This window comes from Balaenoptera acutorostrata, chromosome 7, assembly GCF_949987535.1.
Source record: "Balaenoptera acutorostrata chromosome 7, mBalAcu1.1, whole genome shotgun sequence".
Taxonomy (NCBI): domain Eukaryota; kingdom Metazoa; phylum Chordata; class Mammalia; order Artiodactyla; family Balaenopteridae; genus Balaenoptera; species Balaenoptera acutorostrata.
In genome coordinates, this window is record NC_080070.1 from 42,774,287 (window position 1) to 42,795,187 (window position 20,901).

Below are 20,901 nucleotides of genomic sequence, written 5' to 3' on the forward strand. Positions count from 1 at the left end.
CATTCTGGTATTCCACATATGCCATTCAAATGTACTTTTTTTTTTTTAATAATTTTATTTATTTATTTTTTGCTGCATTGGGTCTTCGTTGCTGCGCACGGGCTTTCTCTAGTTGCAGCGAGCGGGGGCTACTCTTCGTTGTGGCGTGTGGTCTTCTCATTGCAGTGGCTTCCCTTGTTGCAGAGCACGGGCTCTAGGCATGCAGGCTTCAGTAGTTGTGGCACATGGGCTCAGTAGTTGTGGCTCGCGGGCTCTAGAGCGCAGGTTAAGTAGTTGTGGCGCACGGGCTTAGTTGCTCCGCAGCATGTGGGATCTTCCCAGACCAGGGATCAAACCCGTGTCCCCTGCATTGGCAGGTGATTTCTTAACCGCCACGCCACCAGGGAAGCCCCAAATGTATTTTTATAACTTTATCTCCCTTGGTATGTAGTGCAATTTAGGACAGCAGAAGCACTCAATTGTTGCACAAACTAAATTAACATAAAGTCCAAATCACAGTGAAAAACACTCCAAAGGTGTGTAATAACAGAGCTAGAGCTTATGTATGTGCATGTGTGTATGTTTAGAACATACCACCACAAGTTACAGATACAAGCACTTGGCATCCTTAGGTTATTCATGCACTTCTATGTGACAATTATTTATCTCCTATTTCCTTCTGAAAATCCTCAGGAAGCTACTAACTTCTAATTCCAATGTTGCCCACCACTAGGGTTCAGCTGGAAGAGTCCCTGACTAGCCACCGTGTGCAAATGTCAAGTTCAATTTTTCTAGTCTCAGGCTCGCTGGTGAAATGTACATGCTTTATCTCACGTGAAAACACCAAGAGGTCTTAGAGATCATCTGCTCCACCTGTAGGAAAACTAGACTAAGAGTGGGACTTCAAAGCTGAGATTCTAGGAAAAATATCTAGCAGCAGCAGGCATGAAGACCTGCAGGCATTTTGTCCTAGGCAATTTTGCAAATGGGGTGTGGGCGGAGGTAGGGGTAGGACGGGCGATGGCCATGAGTTGGGCGTCCTGAGCCTCTAGGAGGCCCGGCTCACACAGGCAGCTCTTTAGGCAGGCTTGGGTCTCGGGTGGGGTCAGTCGGTGCTCTGCCCTCTGGCCCTTCCAGGGAAAGGGTGACCTCCAGCTGGAGGGAACAGCCAAACTATTGTTTGCAGCTTTGCAGGAAGCTGTTTGAAAGGGTCATTGAAAAATGATCTTACTAAATCAAGCTGTAGCAATATTTTTATTTCCTTTCATGCAATGTCGTGTTTAAAGGCATTAGATGGGGTCTGTTTATAAAGCCTGGGAAACAAGCTTATGTGACTTAAGTTCAGAAAAACAAAAGCATCCTGCTCTTAAAGCACAGAGAACAGAGAGAGTAGGATGGCATGCATCTGTCTCAGAGCAAACCTTTGCTCTTGGTGTCTAATGGATCTCTGATCAAAAAATCACATCAAGGGCTTCCCTGGTGGCGCAGTGGTTGAGAATCTGCCTGCCAATGCAGGGGACACGGGTTCGAGCCCTGGTCTGGGAAGATCCCACATGCCGCGGAGCAACTAAGCCCGTGCGCCACAACTACTGAACCTGCGTGTCTGGAGCCTGTGCTCCACAACAAGAGAGGCCACGATAGTGAGAGGCCCGTGCACCACAATGAAGAGTGGCCCCCACTTGCCACAACTAGAGAAAGCCCTTGCACAGAAACGAAGACCCAACACAGCCATAAATAAATAAATAAATAAAATTAAAAAAAAAAAAAAAGCACATCAAATCCAAAACACTTTTTCAAGGAAATGTCACATATCCTGACATTTATGCATAATAAGCCATCTTCTCAAGGTTCTAACAGATTTTTAGAAAAAGAAGCAATTATTAATTGTATGGTTTATAACATTTTTTAAATAAACGACAAATCACTGTCACTTGTCTGGGAAATGGCTTTATGTGGTGTTGGTGGAGGAGAGAAATTCAGACTTGACCTCCCAGGTGTTCCCAGTCTCCACCCCAATCAATGGCACCTGAATTAAAACAAAGAGCATTTGAAGAGGTAAAAACTGGGACTCTACTGATCTATGTATGGGGTTCACTGGGCAAGTGTTCACCATTCTCCTCTCCCTGCAGGTGAAACACAGAAGCCCCCAAACCAGTAAGGATCACTGGAGCGAGGAGCAGAGAAAAATTTAGAAACCAGAGCATGAAAAGGATAATCTTCCCCTCTTCACAGTGTGATCAAGGATCAATTGCGAAACCCAAGACTTTTTAAAGACTTTTAGATGAAGACACCACAGAAGGAATAGAAAGCAGTTTTATGGGTAACGAAAGGGGCCCAGGCCTCTGAGAAAGGCCCTCTGCCAGGTCCAACAGCCAAACGGAGGCGAGGTTGGGAGGGGACCCTGGCTCTTCTACAACAGACTCTGTGCACTGCAGAAACCGAGAAAGCCTTGGCACTTCCAAAAATGGACAGGCTCTCTACCTAAAGCCAAGGAAAGTACAAGTCAGGCAAATGGCTGGTAATTTTTAACTAAAACGCTAAGATCATAATAACAATGTCTAATATTAGGGAGAAAAAGCACTAAAAGTCTTATTGTCTAGGAGACTCCAAAACACTGCTGCTGCTTTTTAGCCTTTTATGTTATGTTTTACATAATTTAAATATTTTACTGGTCAGGTTTAACCTACAAGTAGCTGTGAGGGAAATGACCCCTTCAGAATAGCTTCCCTCTTATAAGAGAAAGACCATCTGTCTAGAAGTGACCAGTCCTACCATGGTGGGACCTCAGGAGTTCAGTAATTGCAAAACCCGAAAGCACAGTGCCATTTGAAGCCCGGCTGCAAAGACAGTTAAAGAGGTGTGAGGTTTGCAGGATGTGTGTTTAACTGAGGTCATTCTTGCTGGCTCTACCTATTAAATTAAATGAGACTATTTTCTTAATGAAAGGAAGAAGCAGACAAACTAAAGATAAAATCTGGGTTCTTATCAAATATCATATGGTAAAACTTATATGTGGAATCTAAAAAATGATACAAATTAACTTATTTATAAAACAGAAACAGGGCTTCCCTGGTGGCACAGTGGTTAAGAATCTGCCTGCCAATGCAGGGCACACGGGTTCGAGCCCTGGTCTGGGAAGATCCCACATGCCGCGGAGCAACTAAGCCCGTGAGCCACAACTACTGAGCCTGCACGTCTGGAGTCTGTGCTCCACAACGGGAGAGGCCGCGACAGTGAAAGGCCCACGCACCGCGATGAAGAGTGGCCCCCACTCGCCGCAACTGGAGAAAGCCCTCACACAGAAACAAAGACCCAACACAGTCAAAAATAAATTAATTAATTAATAAAACAACAACAACAACAAAAACCCCCCAAAAAACAGAAACAGACTCACAGACATATGGTTACCAAAGTGGAAGAGGGGGGATGGATAAATTAGGAGTTTGGGATTAACGGATACACACTCCTATATATAAAATAGATAATCAACAAGGACCTACTATATAGCACAGGGAACTATATTCAATATCTTGTATAACCTATAATGGAAAAGTCTGAAAAAGAATAGGTATATATATATATATATATATATATATATATATATATATATAGGTATAGGTATATATATAGGTATAGGTATATATATAGGTATACATATATAGTCTGAAAAAGAATAGGTATATATATATATATGAATAACTGAATCATTTTGCTGTACACCTGAAACTAACACAACACTGTAAGTCAACTATACTTCAATTAAAAAAAAAAAAAAGAATGGAAAAAACCAAAAGAAATCCAAGAAAACAAAAAAACTGGGTTCTTACAAATAGACTTATGGTGTTTACTTCACTTTTGGTGTGAAAAAAAGGAGCTTGATTGGCCACAAAAGCAAAAAGCTGACACCTCAGAGGTTCTCTGTGAAGATGGACCAGTGATGGTGATAGTAAGTGTTACTCCTCAGGAGGACTTCTTGGACTTTGGTGCACAAGAATCACCTGGGGTCTTGTGAGAATGCAAACTGAATCAGGAGGTCTGGGTAGAGCCTGAGATTCTGCGTTTCTAACAAGCTTACAATGCTACTGGTCTGCAGACCACACTTTGAGTAGCAAAGCTCTACGGTCTACGAAGATCTTTCCTTGTGGTTCTTCAACTGGTCAGGGTGGATGAGAATTGAGGAGTAAAACAATTACCTGTAGGGAACACTGAGAAAAGAATTGGTTTTGGAGGAGTAACTTTTTAAAAGTTTCAAAAACATACCAAGAATCTTCATATATAATAACCTGGACTTAGTATGTTTTCATGGTTGGATTAAAGAATCACAATGAGTAATTAAGAATTAATATGAGTGGAGTGCTTTGGCATTTAGAAAGCCCATCCACTGCACCGACTCATTTGGTTCTCATGTCACCTCTCTGAGGTCAGGGAGGCAGCCCCACCCTTGTTCTACCTGTGTTGCCAATGAGGCTGGAGGGACATTAAATTCAGAGCCAGAGCTCAGACACCTCCCCCCCCCGCCCCCCACTGCTTGGTGCTTAAAGACTTTATTTGCTTTAGTGCCAACCAGCAGATGGACCACTAATCCAAACATTTAAAATTCTATAAATAAGATAATATTGTTTGGGTACTTATCTCTCTAACCATTTTCTTCTACGTTAACCTTATAGATTCGAATTAACACCCATAGCCACATACTGCGGAAGAGTCCTGAGCCACCCAGGGGAGCAGCTTGGTATGAGTTGGGAGGCCCGTGGGGTGGCACTTGGGCCTCCTCGGCACCCGCCCAGCCTGCTTTTTGGAGCCCACCACACAGAACTTGAACCCATAACTGGCAAAAGATCCCTAGCTGAGTACTTGACTTGAACGTAGAAAACCGAGACACACTGGATAGCTCCTTCCAGGGCTTCGGTGGGAGGGAGTTTCCCAGTCCTCAGAAGTAGTCCCCACAGGGGCTCAAACTCATGAACTAGCCTATTAAACAGTAAAAGCATTGGTTTTGGAAATGAAACTACGGAGCTCAAATCCTTACTCTGCTGCTTAGGTAATTTTCCTCTGGCAAGTTCCCTAACCTCGCTGCCTCAATTCTACCATCCATAAGCCCAGAAAAGAACACACACAAGCAGAGATGGAGGGAAGCACAGCATCTGGCATGTGGGCGGCGTCCAGTGTGCGGTATTTCCAGGCACAGAAAGCCTGCTCCAGAGCTTGGCCCACAGCAGGGCGAGCCTCTGCTTTCACTCAACTCTGAAAGAGCCAAGCAAGGAAGAGTTTGCAAGTGTTAATGGCCTATGAGCAATGTGGGGCGTTTTGATTAAAATTTTGCAAGGTTCACTGACTGTTAAGAACACAAAATAACAGACCAACTCTGCTATAAGTGCTGTCTCTGGTGACAGGGAGTTGAGTTTTTCCTGTGTGTGGCACTCTGCTCTAAGTTTGTAAATCTGGGGTAAGAGGAACAAAATATTTACCTTTTCCAGGGCCTCTCTGTCAAGTAGTTCTTGCACAGCTAGCAGCTTGATGCTGTAAGAAAAAATTAAAACCACACTTGAAAACAAAACATTTTATATCACCAAGCATCAGGCAAGTCACAGGAACAAAAGTCTGAAATTTTAGCCTGCATTTCTGCATCACCTCCCACCTCAAGGTAACCTTTGGTTTGAACTGAAATGACCATTTCAGAACTATTAAAAATGTTTCTAAGTTGTAAAAGTGATTTTACCATGTGATCCAGCAATTCTACTTCCGGGCATATACCCAGAAGAGTTGAAAACAGGGACTCAAGCAGATATTTGTACACCCATGTTCATGGCAGCGTTGTTCACAACAGCCAAAAGGTGAAAACAACTTAAATGTCCATCTGTGGATGAATGGATAAACAAAATATGGTACACATTTTATCTATGATGAAATATTATTCAGCCTTAAAAAGAAGGAACTTCTGGCACATGCTACGACACAGAGGAAACTTGAAGGCATTATGCTAAATGAAATAAGCCAGACACAGAAGGACAAATATTATATTGACTCCACTTATATGAAGTCCCTAGACTAGTCAAACACAAAGAGACAGATAGTAGAATAGTGGCTGTCAGGGGCTGTGGGAGGGAGGGATGGGGAGTTATTATTTAACGGGTACAGAGTTTCTGTTTGGGAAAATATTCCGTAGATGGTGGTGATGGTAGCACAACAATGTGAATGTACTTAATGTCACTGAATTGTATACTTACTAATGGTTGAAATAGTAAATTTTATGTTACGTACATTTCACCACAAAAATTTCTAAAAATAATTGATAGTTGCTTATGTAAGCAACCTGAATAAATTCAGAGGAATGTAAAGAAGAAAATAGTTGCCCATGTTCAGCATTAATCTTCCCTTGATGTCCCTTTGATGAGAACAAACAAATAGCTAAGATCACTCCTTATGAAGAGGGCCTGCTCAGCTGCTCATTTGTTACCGTACATGGATTGAGCCCTACTGTGTGCAGGTAGTCGAGGGCACCTGATGACTATGACCTGCTCCCTGCCCACGAGGAGCTCACAGCCTCTCGGAGGCCACAGTCAGAGCAGAAGAGGACCCGTAGGGTGCCGAGTGGACTGTCTGGGGCACAGAAGGGAGCCCAGCCCGGCCAAGGTCAGAGGTGGCTTCCTGCAGGCGGGACCGGGTTAGCCTTGCCAGGGGAGGGGGCTGGGGAGAAAGGTGACCCGCAGGGAGACAGCGGGGGCAAAGGCACCAAGGGGAGAGAAAGGGCTCGAGTGTACACAACTCATCAGTTTCCAGTTTAGGGGCCAGAGTCCAGACTGCAGCCAGCAGCTGAAGTGAGGGAATTCAGACGTGGGAGCAGGTTTTACAGAGGAGGTATTTTCCCTTTTGTGACACGTTGCTTTTGAAATGTTTGTGGACGCAGTGAGCAGGCGGCCAAGACTGGACAGGCCAGCACGCAGGAGGAAGCAGGAGCTCAGCGAGACTGTTTAGGGGGTGGGTCAGCTGTCGATGGTGTCATTGTGCTCCTTCCCCACCCAGCTAATCTGCCTGTGGTCACTGGTCACTGTGTCCCCACCAACCTGCACAGGTTCTTTGGAGCAGAAATGGGCCCCGCCTGTACCACACACCTCCATCAAAAGGGGTTATGCCCATGATAAGGTTCACCTCCATCTACAGAATTCTTCATAATCTCTCTGCACAGCTAAGCAAGCACTGTCCAACCAAATGCAAAGGTTTACTTTAAAGCAACTTCAGCAAGTGCAATAAAGGTTTTCAAGGCCTACAAGAAACCACCACCACTAGCAACAACAATTTAGCAGGCATCAGGGCTAATGGACAGGACCCTGGGCATTCCCTCTGCTCCAATCACTGACTTTCCTTCGTCTCTTGGACGGGTTTGCTTTTGTTGTTTCTCTGGCTTGGAACAGTCTTCCCCAAGATCTTGACAACACCGACTGCATCCCATTGCATCGTTTCAGTCTAAGTGCAAATGCTGTCTCTTCCAAGCAGCATCCCACGTCACCAGGTTCGTTTTTGTTTTTGTTTTTGTTTTTGTTTTTCAGTGCACTTACTGGTACCTTAAAACATTTGTTAGGGTGCTTTTGTCTGTTTCCTCCCAACCAGCACTGGAAGCTCTTTGACGCTGGGAGCTCAAGCGTCTTCTCACTACATCTGCAGTGTCTATAACTGACAGAGGAAGGACAGTCAGGAATATTTACTGGCCGCCAGGCAGGGCCCAGGGGCTTAGAGGCCAAGTCGCTATCAGTGTGGACAGCTAAAATCACTGGCCAAGCCTCAGTTTCTCCACCTGAAAAGGAAGGCCTCCAATGAGATGACTGTGTGTGTTTTCCCCAGGGTGAACGGTGCTACGTGCATTTGTAGAAATGTCTGCCAGGATGTGTCTGGTGGCAGGTCAAAGCTATTGGCTACTTCTCAGTGCACTCTGATTCCCAATGCACACCTCTAGATTCCAGATTATCAATTTGGACAGCAAGTTATAGGCTAAGGAGACTCCAGTTGTAGACCAAGTTTCAGAAGCTTAAACTACTTCTGAAATAACCACTGGAAAATATTTTTACTGGAGGAATTTTTAAAATAGTCTCTCATTCCTGCCCTTCTCTATGGTCATGAAGTCCAGTTCAGGATCAGGTATCAGATATCGACAGGTTAGAGAAAAGCTTTATACACTGTTAATACACTCAACTCTCTTCTTCTCCCTATTCACAAAGATACTACATTCAAACCACTGTACAACATGATCTGAAAACTGACAGTTTGAGGCTTTGAATGAAGATGAAATTAAAACAACTTCAGTTGACTCTTCTTAGTCAAAACCTGAAGGATGTTAGTCCCTGCTCTCACCAGTTTACTTTCCTCTTGAACGGGAATGGCAAATACTTGGCATGTACACTCTCCAACCCTCTTCACCTCTTTCCATGGAACTCACCCCCTTTTAACTTAGATACAGCTTCAGAATCTTTCTGAACTCTCCAGTGAACCACAACCGATCTACTGAAGTTGACATGTGAGATTAAACCAATTTAACTTCTGCTCTAAAACCAATACCAAATAGGATTCATGTATTAGGCAGGGGCAGAAAAAAAACAGAAACCTTTTCACACTACTAAAACCCAGCAACACAAAGGAGAAAAGATGGAAAAGATGGAGAAAAGAGGATAGGACACTCAAATCTAGATGGTTTGAGTTTCAAAATGGAAACAATACATGTTAATCAGAAGTTACTGCAACAGCTGCTCATAACATTGGATTTCTTCAGGAAGTTGTGTTTTTTCCTCCTTAGAGCTATAATCTTTAAGAGTATTCGAGATGTTTCCTGTTATATAGCTATCCTACTGTCAGTTCTTACCTTATTGGAAACTCTTCAAGTCTGGAGTATTTATTTCAGTACTGATGGTATCAGATTCTTCTAGAGCATCAGATACTCCCTGGGAGGAAATTTCACACACACGAAGACGCAATGAGCCCGTTTACCAAATCCTCCATTCGACACCTCTAACTTCTTACCCTGGAAGGGAATCTCATCTCTCAGTTTCGACTTTGCTCCCCCTTCCCTCCCTTCCTTTCTCCATTTCTCCCTCCTTCCTTCCCTCTTTCTGTCCTTCTGCTAATTCCACAGATATATACTGGCAGCAGGCACCAGGAAAACAAAGATGAATGCAATATGGTCCCTGCCCTCAAAGGGCTCACAGGGGCTAGGGTGTTGCTAGGGCACAAGCCCAGGGAGGTATGTCTCTCTGAGACTCTCCTGGGTTCCAACGTGGACCAGCAGAGCTGAGCGGAACAGGGCATGTCTCTCGGGTGGCCTGGTGCTTGGTCAGCATCCTCTGAAAACAGCAGGGCTCCCATCAGATGGGAGCTGCAATTTCTTTTTCGCACTTGACTTTGAGAAGAGAGGCAAATCACACAAAAGCAGCTGACAGCCGTGATTTATTTAGAAAAATGGCCATTTCAAGGCCAAGTTCTGAACTCAAGACGGGCAACACTTAGAAGGACCTAGAATGCATGCAATTAATGTTTGCTAAGTAAGCTACAAGGAGGTGAGGCGCTTGAGGGCAGATGTCTTATTCAGCTGGATAGTGGCTGGCACAGTGAGGTCTGTAACGGGGTTTGAAGTGGTGATGGGGAAGGTGCCAGGCAGACACTGACAGCAGGGAAGAAAAGCAGCAAAGTTAAAGAGACCGAAGACGGAGGGCACCCCTGCCGCCTGGAGGTGGCTTAGAGCTGCAGACTGAATGATCCTCAGTGACTCCTGAAAAGACGGATAAAATGTAACTCTCTGGGTGTAGCAAATGCACTTAAAAGGGTAAACTCCCAACTACACAGAAACTCATGCTTCCAGAACAGCTTATGAGCTACAGGGCACCAGAATCAAGAATTCACTGCCGCTCCCTTTCTCTGAGGATTCTGGCACTTTGAGTTTCCACTGCATTTAGTATAGTATAGCGCATGAGACACAGCAGATTTCAATAAATGCAGAAAGGGTGCGATACAGTGCAGCCACGCATTCACTGCACAGGTAAGATATTTAAGGGATATGTATTATGTACCAGGCACTATTGGACGCGGAGGATACAATGATGTACAACGATACAATGATACAACGCAGCCTCTGCCTTCAAACTTCTGAGTGTAAGGGAGGAACCAGGTAAGTAATACACCAGCCACGTGAGGAGCGCTCTCTAGAGGCAAACGCAGGGTGCTTTGAGGCCCTTTGCAAGAGCATACATAATAAAGCTGGGAGGCTTCCTGGGAAGTGACTGCTAAGCTGACACCTACGGGCTTACAAGGCAGAGAGGTGGGGTGGCAGGAATAGCATGAGCAAAGGAACGAGGTGGGAGGTCAGGCACGGCCCCCGCAGGGACTGCACGCTGACCAGGGGACACAGGGTGCCTGGGGCGTGGTGCAGGTGCTGAAAGATTATTCTGCAGAAGCAAGCAGGGCCAGGCCTCTTAGAGGGTTTGTTAAGCCATATTAAGGAGTTTGGCCTGTACTTTGGGGGCAAGGAGCGGCCACCGATGATATAGGGCTGTGGTGTGGTAGAGGGCCCGGGACACAGAAGATGCCCAGTAAAGGTATAAAAATGGCTCTGATGTGGAGAAGGGATGGGGGTGGGGAGGCATGGGGGACAAGACTGGAGGCAGCAAGACCTGAGATGGGTCCTGGGAAGAGATGATGGAGGCTGGTGCAGGGAAAAGGCACTGAGCTAATTCCAGACAGATCGGCAGCTGGCAGGACCTGATGAAGAAACAGATATGGGGGATGTGAGGGAAATATCCTCGTAGCTCCCAGCCTGTGAAACTGGGGGCTGAAGGGACCATCTACTTGGGTTGCTGATGGAGAGTTATGTCTTGGACACACTGACTTTGGGGCCTGTGGGATCTCTCAGTGGGGTGTGAACAGCAGCTGGCTGTCCCTCAGCAAGTTCTGGGCTCTGGGTGTGGACACCAGGAGCACAAGGACGGTGTTCCTGACGTCCACATCCAGAGCCCAGGAGACTGTGCAGAGGAACAGAAGACCAAGGGCCATTGCCACTTAAGAGGCAGGCAGAGGACTTCCCTGGTGGCACAGTGGCTAAGAATCTGCCTGCCAGTACAGGGGACACGGGTTCGAGCCCTGGTCTGGGAAGATCCCACATGCCGCGGAGCAACAAAGCCCGTGCGCCACAACTACCGAGCCTGCACTCTAGAGCCCGTGAGCCACAACTACTGAGCCCACGTGCCACAACTACTGAAACCCATGCACCTAGAGCCCATGCTCCTCAACAAGAGAAGCCACTGCAATGAGAAGCCCGCGCACCACAAAGAAGAGTAGCCCCCGCTCGCCGCAACTAGAGAAAGCCCGCGCGCAGCAACGAAGACCCAAGGCAGCCAAAAATAAATAAATTTATTTAAAAAAAAAAAAGATTTACTCTCTAAAGAGGCAGGCAGAGGAACAGGGCCTGTCAGGGAAACAGAGAAGGAACCGCCAGGAAGGTGGAGGGAAAACCCAGAGCACGTGGCCCAGGAGCCACGGGGAAAGGGTGAGGCAAGAAGTCGGGCGGGGGGGCAGGGGGGCAATGGTTCTGATTCTGAGGAACGCCAGGGAAGTTGCGGCTGGTGTTCTGGGAGAGAGAAGTTTCAGGAAGTGGTGGAGAGAAGCCAGGTTTCAGTGGGTGAGGAGCGGACGGATGAGAGGCGGAGAAGGGGAAATAATGAGATTAAACTCGAGGTAGAAGAGGTAGGGTGGCAAGTCCCCCAGCACGATGCCCAGGGGCAGAAGGCAAAGCCGAGAGGTCCTCATCTTATCAAGTGCGTGGAATTATTAAAGTGCAGACAACGACGCCTCTCAAGGCTTCTTCCCTCCTCTTCCTCCTTCTCTCTCGCTCCCACCACCCCTCCCCCTCCCCTCCCCTCCCCTCCCCTCCCCTCCCCCTCCCCAAACGGTATCATCAGAGGATCCAGCTTTTCTCCAAGAGCATAATCACCATTTGCAATGATTTGGGGAAAAGTAAAGGTCAAGAAAGTCCTAAACGATGCCGGGGTGATTTTGTTTTGTAATACAATATTTCCACAACCTCTTCTGAAGGATAAAAGGGGAAGGAGTGTGAAATTCTTGGGGACACAAGCTCTGTGCCCAGTGCATCAGCCCAAACTGTCCCCAGGCCTGGCAGCCAGGCCAGTGAAGGGAGCAGGGTTTCCACATGCACCTTCAGCAGGAGACTAGAGTCAGCGACAACAGGATAAAACTGGGGGAGTGGGACAGGCAGCCTTCCAACAAGGGAGAGGGCGGCCAAGAGGAGAGAATGGAGAGAAGGTAGAATTGAAGGCGGGTCCAGTGGCCACCGGCAATGGCCACCCTCTACGTACGTGCCCCTGGGTGGGGGGATTTATGAAATTTCACAAAATTCAAATTCAGCAACCGTGTCAATCCAGTTGTCTGAACACGTCTCTTTCTCAAGGAAGGCTCCACATTACCTTCCCCTGAGCAAAGTAAGGAAGACTTCTCTCTTTTGATCACCAAATTTTAGAAGATGCCATGGGTGTTAGGTTCAGACTCATTTCCTCTAATGCTTTATTGTCTTCCACCACTGGCTCAGGGTTGGGAAAACATAGCGGGGCATCAGACTCTGGATGCAGGTGGGCGCACACCTGGGAAGAAAGGACCGGCTCCCAGGGAAGGCAGGGCTCTTCTCACATGCGTCCTCTACAGCATTTCATCCCATCACTGCCAAACATGCTTGCATCTCATTGTTCCTCTCCAAAGCCAAGTGCTGAATTATTACATTAGCACCAGAACAGTCTACATAGAATTTAGCTTGGGTAACTCTTCTTGGCAGGTTTGCAAGAACTAGTCTGCAAAACAGTGGGCAGGAAACTTCTCTGATGACAGTCCCGTGGTTTTTGTTCTACTCAGGTTTTCAACTGCTTGAATCAATTACAGTAATTTCCATTTCTTAGAAATTTCTTAGAAGATTGTCCAATCCATTCAGATTTTCTAATTTGGAGCACAGAATTGTACTAGTAATCATTTTTAACTTAAAAACAACTTCTGCTTCTGTGGTCGTGCCCCCTTCCTCATTAATGTGTATAGGTATTTTTTCTCATTTAAAAAATTAGATTTGTGAGAAATCAGTCTACTTTGTTGGTCTTCTGAGAAAATCAGCAACAGGATTTATCAAGCCTACCATTTTTTCCTAATTAATTAAGGTCAACATTTATCTTCATTAATTCCTTTCTCCAACTTCCCATTGTTTTCGTTAGTCTCTCTGCTTGCCTTCTTAAGTTGCATATTCATTTATTTAAATAATTTCTTATATATAAAGCCATGAATTTTTCTCCAGGTAAGTATTTGTCCTTGTTTCAAATTTCCTTATTTAGCCTTCTTGTTACTTTCCATCTAGTCTGCAGTTGCAGATTTGGTCTCTTACTGGACTCCACAGTATTTGGATTGTTCTTTTCTCTAAGTATTTGGGTTTTAAATTTTATAATTTTGTATTTTCTATAATTCTAAGTCCACTGTGGTTAGAGAAAGTACCCTGTACCTTTCCTGCTTTTAAAAATCTATTCAGGGACTGCCCTGGTGGCACAGTGGTTGAGAGTCTGCTTGCCAATGCAGGGGACATGGGTTCGAGCCCTGGTCCAGGAAGATCCCACATGCTGCAGAGCAACTAAGCCCGGGCACCACAACTACTAAGCCTGCGCTCTAGAGCCTGCGAACCACAACTACTGAAGCCCATGTGCCACAACTACTGAAGCCTGCGCGCCTAGAGCCCGTGCTCCACAACAAGAGAAGCCACTGCAATGAGAAGCCCGCGCACCGCAACGAAGAGTAGCCCCCGCTCGCCACACCTAGAGAAAGCCTGTGCACAGCAGCGAAGACCCAACATAGCCAAAATAAAACAAACAAACAAACTATTGATACATTTTTTTGGTCTACTTTATGATGAGTTTTCCTTTTCTATTGCCCAGTGTTTGGGTAGTTCCAGAACTTGTTTTTGGATCTCCCAGTGTTTACCTGTAAGTTTTTCACATTAGGGGATAGGGAAGAGCTCTGGAGTCGGTCGGCCTGGGGTTCAAGCTGTACCACCTACTGGTGCAGGATCTTAAGGAACCTTAAGAACAGTGGGTGGGAGGGAAAGGATCTGGCATCTACACCTGGAGCCTTGAGTAGAGATGATGAAGGTAAAGTTTTTAGCATGTTGGTTAGCTCAGAGTAAACCTCCAAAAATGGCAGATATTGGTACCAATACTATTCAGAGTCTTTCTTTAGCCATTAACACTTCTCTGAAGATTAGAATAATAAAGGAAATAACTTTTTTTGTTACCAACACTATTTCAGACAAGCAACGTAACAAACCTTTACCTCCTCTTCCCTTTTTGATCTCTGTTAACAACACTCCAGGGTGTAGACCCAGAACACAGGCATACAGTTGTCTTTCCATTCTATAGCTTATTTTAAGAACAATTTCTGACATTTGTATTTGTTTGATCACCAGACTTATAATAATAATAATTTAAACTGCTCTCTAGGTTTACTGATTACAGCGCCTATGCTACCTATTCTTGAGCTCTATTCCGCTTTACCACTTAGGCTTCTGCAACATATCTTTACATTTTAAAGAAAGGAACACGCTTATTTTCCCAAGCCCTTGCATGCCTGAGAATGTCCTTCTGATGGGCTTCATACACAGAAGACATCTCAGTCAAGTATAAAGTAGTTGGGTTACAACATAATCCCCAAAACTTTATAGATGGTTTGCAAACTTACTTGATAATCAAAAGAACTTTTAATGTTTCAGATTCCCAACCCACATAGGCATGAATATATCTGAACTTAAAAACAAACAAACAAACAAAAACTCCCTTGTGGCCTAATCTGACAGGTTCAGTAGACACAGACTCTTTGTTATAGAGAACAGATCTAAAGTCAGCTTGATTTTTATTATTCTTTTCTCTGTTTGGGCACTTGTGAAATGTTTTTTTTTCTCCCCTTTATCCTTGTTATTCTGTATTTTCCCCTGGGTATGCCCCGATGTGGGCCTCTTTCCCCTGAGTTTGTTTAGAATATGGTTAGTGAGCTCTTTACATTTATACACAGTCTCTTGTCAGCTCAGGGAAGTATCTGATGCCTGGGCACTGATCCCAATAATCACCAACACCGATAAGCTGAATGTGGGCTGTCAGTTCCGTCTTCCACATCTAAACCTTGTCTCTTGTTCTCTTTCTTGTATTTTCCAGAATAGTTTCTCAAGTTTCTTTTACCTGAACCCACATCACTGGTTTGATTTTCCATAGCATTTGTATTAGTATTCTGTGACTGCTCTAGCAAATTATCACAAACTCGGTGACTTCCACCACAGAAATTTATTCTCTCACAGTTCTGGAGGCCTGAAGTCTAAAATCAGTATCACTGGGCCGAAATGAAGTTATCAGAACAGCTGTACTCCTTCTGGAGGCTCTAGAGGAGAATCCATTCTCTGCCTCTTCCAGCTTCTGGTGGCTGCCAGCATTCCTTGGCTTGTGGTCACATCGTTCCAATCTCTGCCTCTGTGGTCACACTGCCTTCTCTTTTATCATCAAATTTCCCTCTGCCTACCTCTCACAAGAACACTTGTGATTGCATTTAGGGTCTACGTGGATAATCCAGGATAAGCTCTCCATCTCTCAGGATCCTCAACTTAATCACATCTGCAAAGTCGTTTTTTGCCATGTAAAGTAGTGTTCACAGATTCCAGAGATTAGGATACGGATATCTTTGTGGGCGGGGGCATTATTCAGCTTCCCACGCATTAATACTCTTCTATACTCCTGCTAATTTGGATTTGAGCTCTGCTGCTGGATTTTATTTCCTCAAAACCTTTCTTCATTTAATCCATATCTTTTTTTTCTTTCTGTTGCCTTTTCATATCAACCCATCTTTTCCTTATGTTTTTCTGTTCCTGTTCCAGGGAGGCCATGTCTTTTTGTAGTATACTGAGGATGCCACACATTTCCCCAAAATTCTCTTCTGGAGTCTGTTGTAGGTGATTTTCTAAAAGTAGACACTGCTTCTGGGTCTTTAGAAGCTACTGCCTTTACCTTGTCTTGCAGGACTTTTCCATGCAGTCTTTTTTTGTCTTTATTCATCCTTGAATAAGGAAAAAGTTTGTCCAATGATGAAATGTCAACAGACGTTATGAGCAGATTGGCAGCGGTTCCATTTTCTGTCCACCTTCATAAAGGATGTATCCCCTTCTTGTACCCACTATGGGAGGGGACAGGGCAAAGGCACAGCTGCCAGCGATTCAGAACCCTTGCTCTAGCAAAGTTCATCTCCTCCTCAGAGACTGAATCAACTCCAGACAGGAAGTGCTCTATTTTCCAGCATGCACAGCTCCCAGAGCACCCACCTTAAAGCACTTTGCTTTGGGGGAGTAGACTTACTGGGGTGCACTGAAAACATGCCAGTTTCCCCTATTTCCCATCTGATTTTATTCCCATGTTTTCTTTCTCTACATGGATACGGGGTGGGGGGTGGGGGAAGAGAGACAGAGAGAGAGATGGATTTACAAAAGCCCACCTCTGAGGCCTGTAGCTGAGAGTAGGAAAAAAAAAAAAAAAAAGAGGCCAATCAGCTGGAATTTGCTTCAAGTACAAGAGTCAGGAACTAAACAATAGAGAAGGTATAAACTATACTACCTTCTGACTTTTCTCAGGGGTGTGGGGTGTGGTTCCTCTCCATGAACCTTCACAGCATGAGCTACATCCTGGACAGAGCCCCGCGGTCCAGCCCTGTCTTCTCACCGCCATCAGCTGATGCTTCCAAGATCCTGGCATTTGTCAATCCTTCTTGGTTTTTGGCAGCCTGTTGCTACTTTTCTGTGTCATCATGGGTGTATCAGGAAGGAATCAGGAGGAACTGCAAGCCACGTGGCACCTGGACCCAGGGTGGAGCCTGTGTCTTTCTGATGAGCAGGAAGACGGTTTCAGAACAACCAGATGCTTCCAGAGACAGTGTCTCTGCAGGGTAGGATGATGTCTGGTCCTCTGTTTTTAGCAACTGGCTTGTTCAACAGATGGAAAGACTGGCTCCTCCTCAAACTGCAGGGCTCTGCACCCTCCGTGTGAGGAAAAGTTTCCCAGAGGGAATCTGTCTCCCTGAGGCAGGTCCGGCTCCTCAAACTTCGGGGCTGCAGGCCTCCAGGCTCCTGAGTTACCTGGCAGGCATCCCAGATCCTCTGCTCTCAGGAAGCCCCTCTGTGTGGGATCAGGACAGCGCCCTCTGGAAATCTCCCCAAGCACAAACCACTGGAATTGCCAGAGGCGAGGAAGCCTTGACTTGAACTGAAAAACAGCTGAAGATGATCAGACCCAATGCCAGACAGCCGGACAGGGGAGGGGAGGGTGGCTCCTGGTGGGGACTGCGAAAGGCTTTTCCCACCCGCAGTGTCCTTTTTTCAGCAGCAAACTGCCTATTTCATGCCACTTTTTAAAAGGCTAAAACATTTAGCCTAATCTAAGGTCTGAGGCCCCACAGGAAAGCCCATTAGGAAGTTAACAGCATGGTTTAACTGCAGGAGAGGAAACTACAGTAGACTGGGTGGTTTTAGTCCTGGGAAATTGGGAAGAAAAGACACAGGAACAGACAGGAATGTGGACAGAACCAATGAAGGGGAGAGAGAGGACGCTGTTAACCCAGTGTTCTCCAGGTGTCGGGTGCTCTGCTAAGGCCTTAGGTTATTTCACTCACACCTCAAAGTTCTTCCTCCCCGACACAGCGGTAACAAACTGCAGATCCCAAAGCTAAAGAGCACTCAGGAATTTGGATGCTACAAAATTAGTTTTTCTTACTCCTGGCTTTGGGACATTTTATTCTCAACTGAAGAGGCATGGATTTCAACTCCTATTTTACAGCTTCAGAGTGATTTTGTGGCTTGTGCAAGGTCCACACAAGAGCTAGGAACTGAGGGAACTGAACCCTGGTCTGTACGATTTAAAAGGACTCACTGCTTTTTATGCATTCAACAAATATTTACTGAGCCCTCACTGTGTGCCAGGCATGGTTCTGGCCACCAGAGATAGAGCAATGAACAAAACAAAATCTTTACCCTCACTAAGCAAAAGCACAGTGGTCATTCAAAGCCGGGCTCAGGGTTCTGGCTGGGGTACCTCCTGATTCCATTCCAAACTTCCTCCCCAGTGTCACATCCAGCTGGTAAGAGATGAAGCCTTAGACCTTGGATGAGGTTCTTATTGATCATTCTTAACCCAAGTGGTTATGATGACATAGGTCCAGATGTCCCTAAACCAAGGGGGCTTTCAAGTTGGTACCATTCACCTCTCTAATCCAAGTGAACTGGGGACTTCTTGGAACTTGAGCCTTCCCCCTCAATTTTTTTCAATACATGTTTACACAAGAAGGAGACATCTGGCTAATACAATCAGAAAACGCTGCAAATATCATCATTTTTCCTGCAGGAAGAAATACTTTCACCACCCTCCCCCAACTGCTTTTCCTGAACCCTTTTTGGTTACAGTATTCCTTGGCTTTCACTGGGCGGAGGTATAAGAAACAACCCGATCAAATGCACTTTTTTTTTTTTAAAAAGGAATTCCTTTATTTTATTTTTTTTTAATTTATTTAATTTTGGCTGTGTTGGGTCTTCGTTTCTGTGCGAGGGCTTTCTCTAGTTGCGGCGAGCGGGGGCCACTCTTCATCGCGGTGCGCGAGCCTCACTATCGCGGCCTCTCTTGTTGCGGAGCACAAGCTCCAGACGCGCAGGCTCAGTAGTTGTGGCTCATGGGCCTAGTTGCTCCGCGGCATGTGGGATCTTCCCAGACCAGGGCCCGAACCCGTGTCCCCTGCATTGGCAGGCAGATTCTCAACCACTGCACCACCAGGGAAGCCCCAAATGCACTTTTGTATCTACAGTGGGGACTGTGTCCCCCTCCTGAATGACCTCACCTGGCAAAAGGTGAGGACTGTAGCTGACCCTGTTCCCCTCTGCACTTCGCTTTCCTGTGGTCTTCCTGTAGCAACTCGTTCAGAACCATGTGGGGTGTGTCTCCAGGGGTGATCCTGTCTCAGTTCCCTATCTTCCCTTGCCACTCACTAGGCTTCCTTCCAACATTTTCATCTTTTGCATTTGTAGGTGTTTCTCTATGTGTATCAAATCCTGTGGGAATGGAGGCAACACACACACACACACACACACACATTTTTTTCAATGCATGCTGGCCAGCTGTCAGGTCAATAATTAAGGGTTTGGGGGGGGGGTTTGGTTCCCCACCTTTTTGTATTTGGGGATTCCTGTGGGATTCCATGTTACCTGTTTTCTGTGTAAATGTCACAAGTTTAGGTTTTGCCATCTAGTTGCTCTTTTTTTCCCCAATATTTTAACTATGACTTTTGTTTTCAAACCTTCCAGAGAGTTTAGAGAACTGTGCAGTGAACACCCCCACACACACACCTACCACCCACATTCCACAACCATTAGCATTTTCCCATATTTGCTTTCTCACACATTTGTCCTAACCGTCCACCAATCCATCGTTTTTGTTTGTTTGTTATTGATGCATCTCAAAGTAATGCTGCAGCCCAGTGGTTTGGTTTCTGATATTTCACACAAAGCCTGGCCTCGGAGTAATTCTTCCTCTCATTTTCAACTGACCCGCTCCCTGCAGAGTCCAGGCCCCAGTGTGAAACTCCACCCCGCAGCTCTACTGCAGACCCGGATCAATGCTTCTCCTCCAGGGCCTTCCTCTCTGGCTCTCTCTTAATGCTTTCTTCAGCCCCTCCTAACCTGGACGAAGTCGCCATTCATCCTCACCCCCTCCTCTCCCACCGTCTAATGTTTCCATCCTAAGCGTGTCGAGCCACCATGAAGTGAATATTTCTAAAGCTCAGCTTTACATTTGATCACATATTTTCAGCCAAGAAGAATGGTATTTTCACACAGTTCTCGGTATAAATGATCTCTCCGGGAGCACTACCAAAGGAAATGAGACCAGCTCTGCTCTTGACCCCTCCAGCCCCTCACCCAACGCTTAGGAACAGGCAGAGTGTCATTTGTGCCCAGTGAGGCTTACTACTGCTGCTTTCAACTGCCATTGCCACCGTCTTCAGAACTTAGTTACTTGTTTCATTTTTCTGGGATAGGGCAAGAATGATTAACTGAATGTGCAAGAGAAAAAAAAATTTCCGCTCTCAGAGAATACTGGAAATTAGAAAGTTATCTGACACAATACAGGGTCTGTGACTCCAGCTTAATACTCCAGCCAAAATTCTTTATCTGGCTTTCAGTTCTGACCTTTCACCTCTTACCAAGGCTCCTCTTCCTTTTAGGCCAGATGAAATTCACTTCTGGGCTTTGTCAGAGGCGATGGCCTCCTCATTAATCAGTAAAAAGCAAACGTTCATCCCTTCTTGTAATGCAAACCAGCCAGTTAGATGTTCTGGGAAGGAAGTTGTTTAAAGCAGCAATTATGGGGGTATATTTCACAGGACTCTTTTATTTATTGTTTTAAAAGAAGTAATTTACAAAGCACATATTTATTGCAGAAATTTTAGAAAATACCAAAAAAAAAAAAAAAGAGAGAGAAAAGTAACATTAACCATAATTCTGCTACCCAGGAATTACCATTATCATCTTGATTTATACCCTTTTAGACTTAAAAAAAGTGAATACATATAGTTTATAAAATTGGAATCATAATGTTTATGCTGTTTCTATTATTTTTAAACTGCCACTAAGTTATAAATTATTGTCATTATTATTAATTGACATAATTCCATGTCATTAAGTATTATGTAATTTTAATGAAGATATATATAGATATAGATACAAATATAGATGTATGCTATAATTAATAATCCTTGTTGGACATCAAGGCTGTTTCTAATTTTTCACTGTTCTAATTATCATTTTGGTGAAAAACTTTGAACATACTACTTTCTGCA

At 45.2% G+C, this 20,901-nt stretch overlaps 1 protein-coding gene across 1 annotated transcript in view; it reads right to left on the reverse strand.

Moving 5' to 3' along the window:
* Positions 1-20,901, reverse strand: part of EEPD1 (endonuclease/exonuclease/phosphatase family domain containing 1) — a 115,582-nt gene that overhangs the window by 35,307 nt on the left and 59,374 nt on the right. The window contains exon 3 of the mRNA XM_007182333.3: positions 5,448-5,499. Coding sequence (XP_007182395.2) covers positions 5,448-5,499 — 52 coding nt within the window. The remainder of the gene's footprint in view (positions 1-5,447; positions 5,500-20,901) is intronic.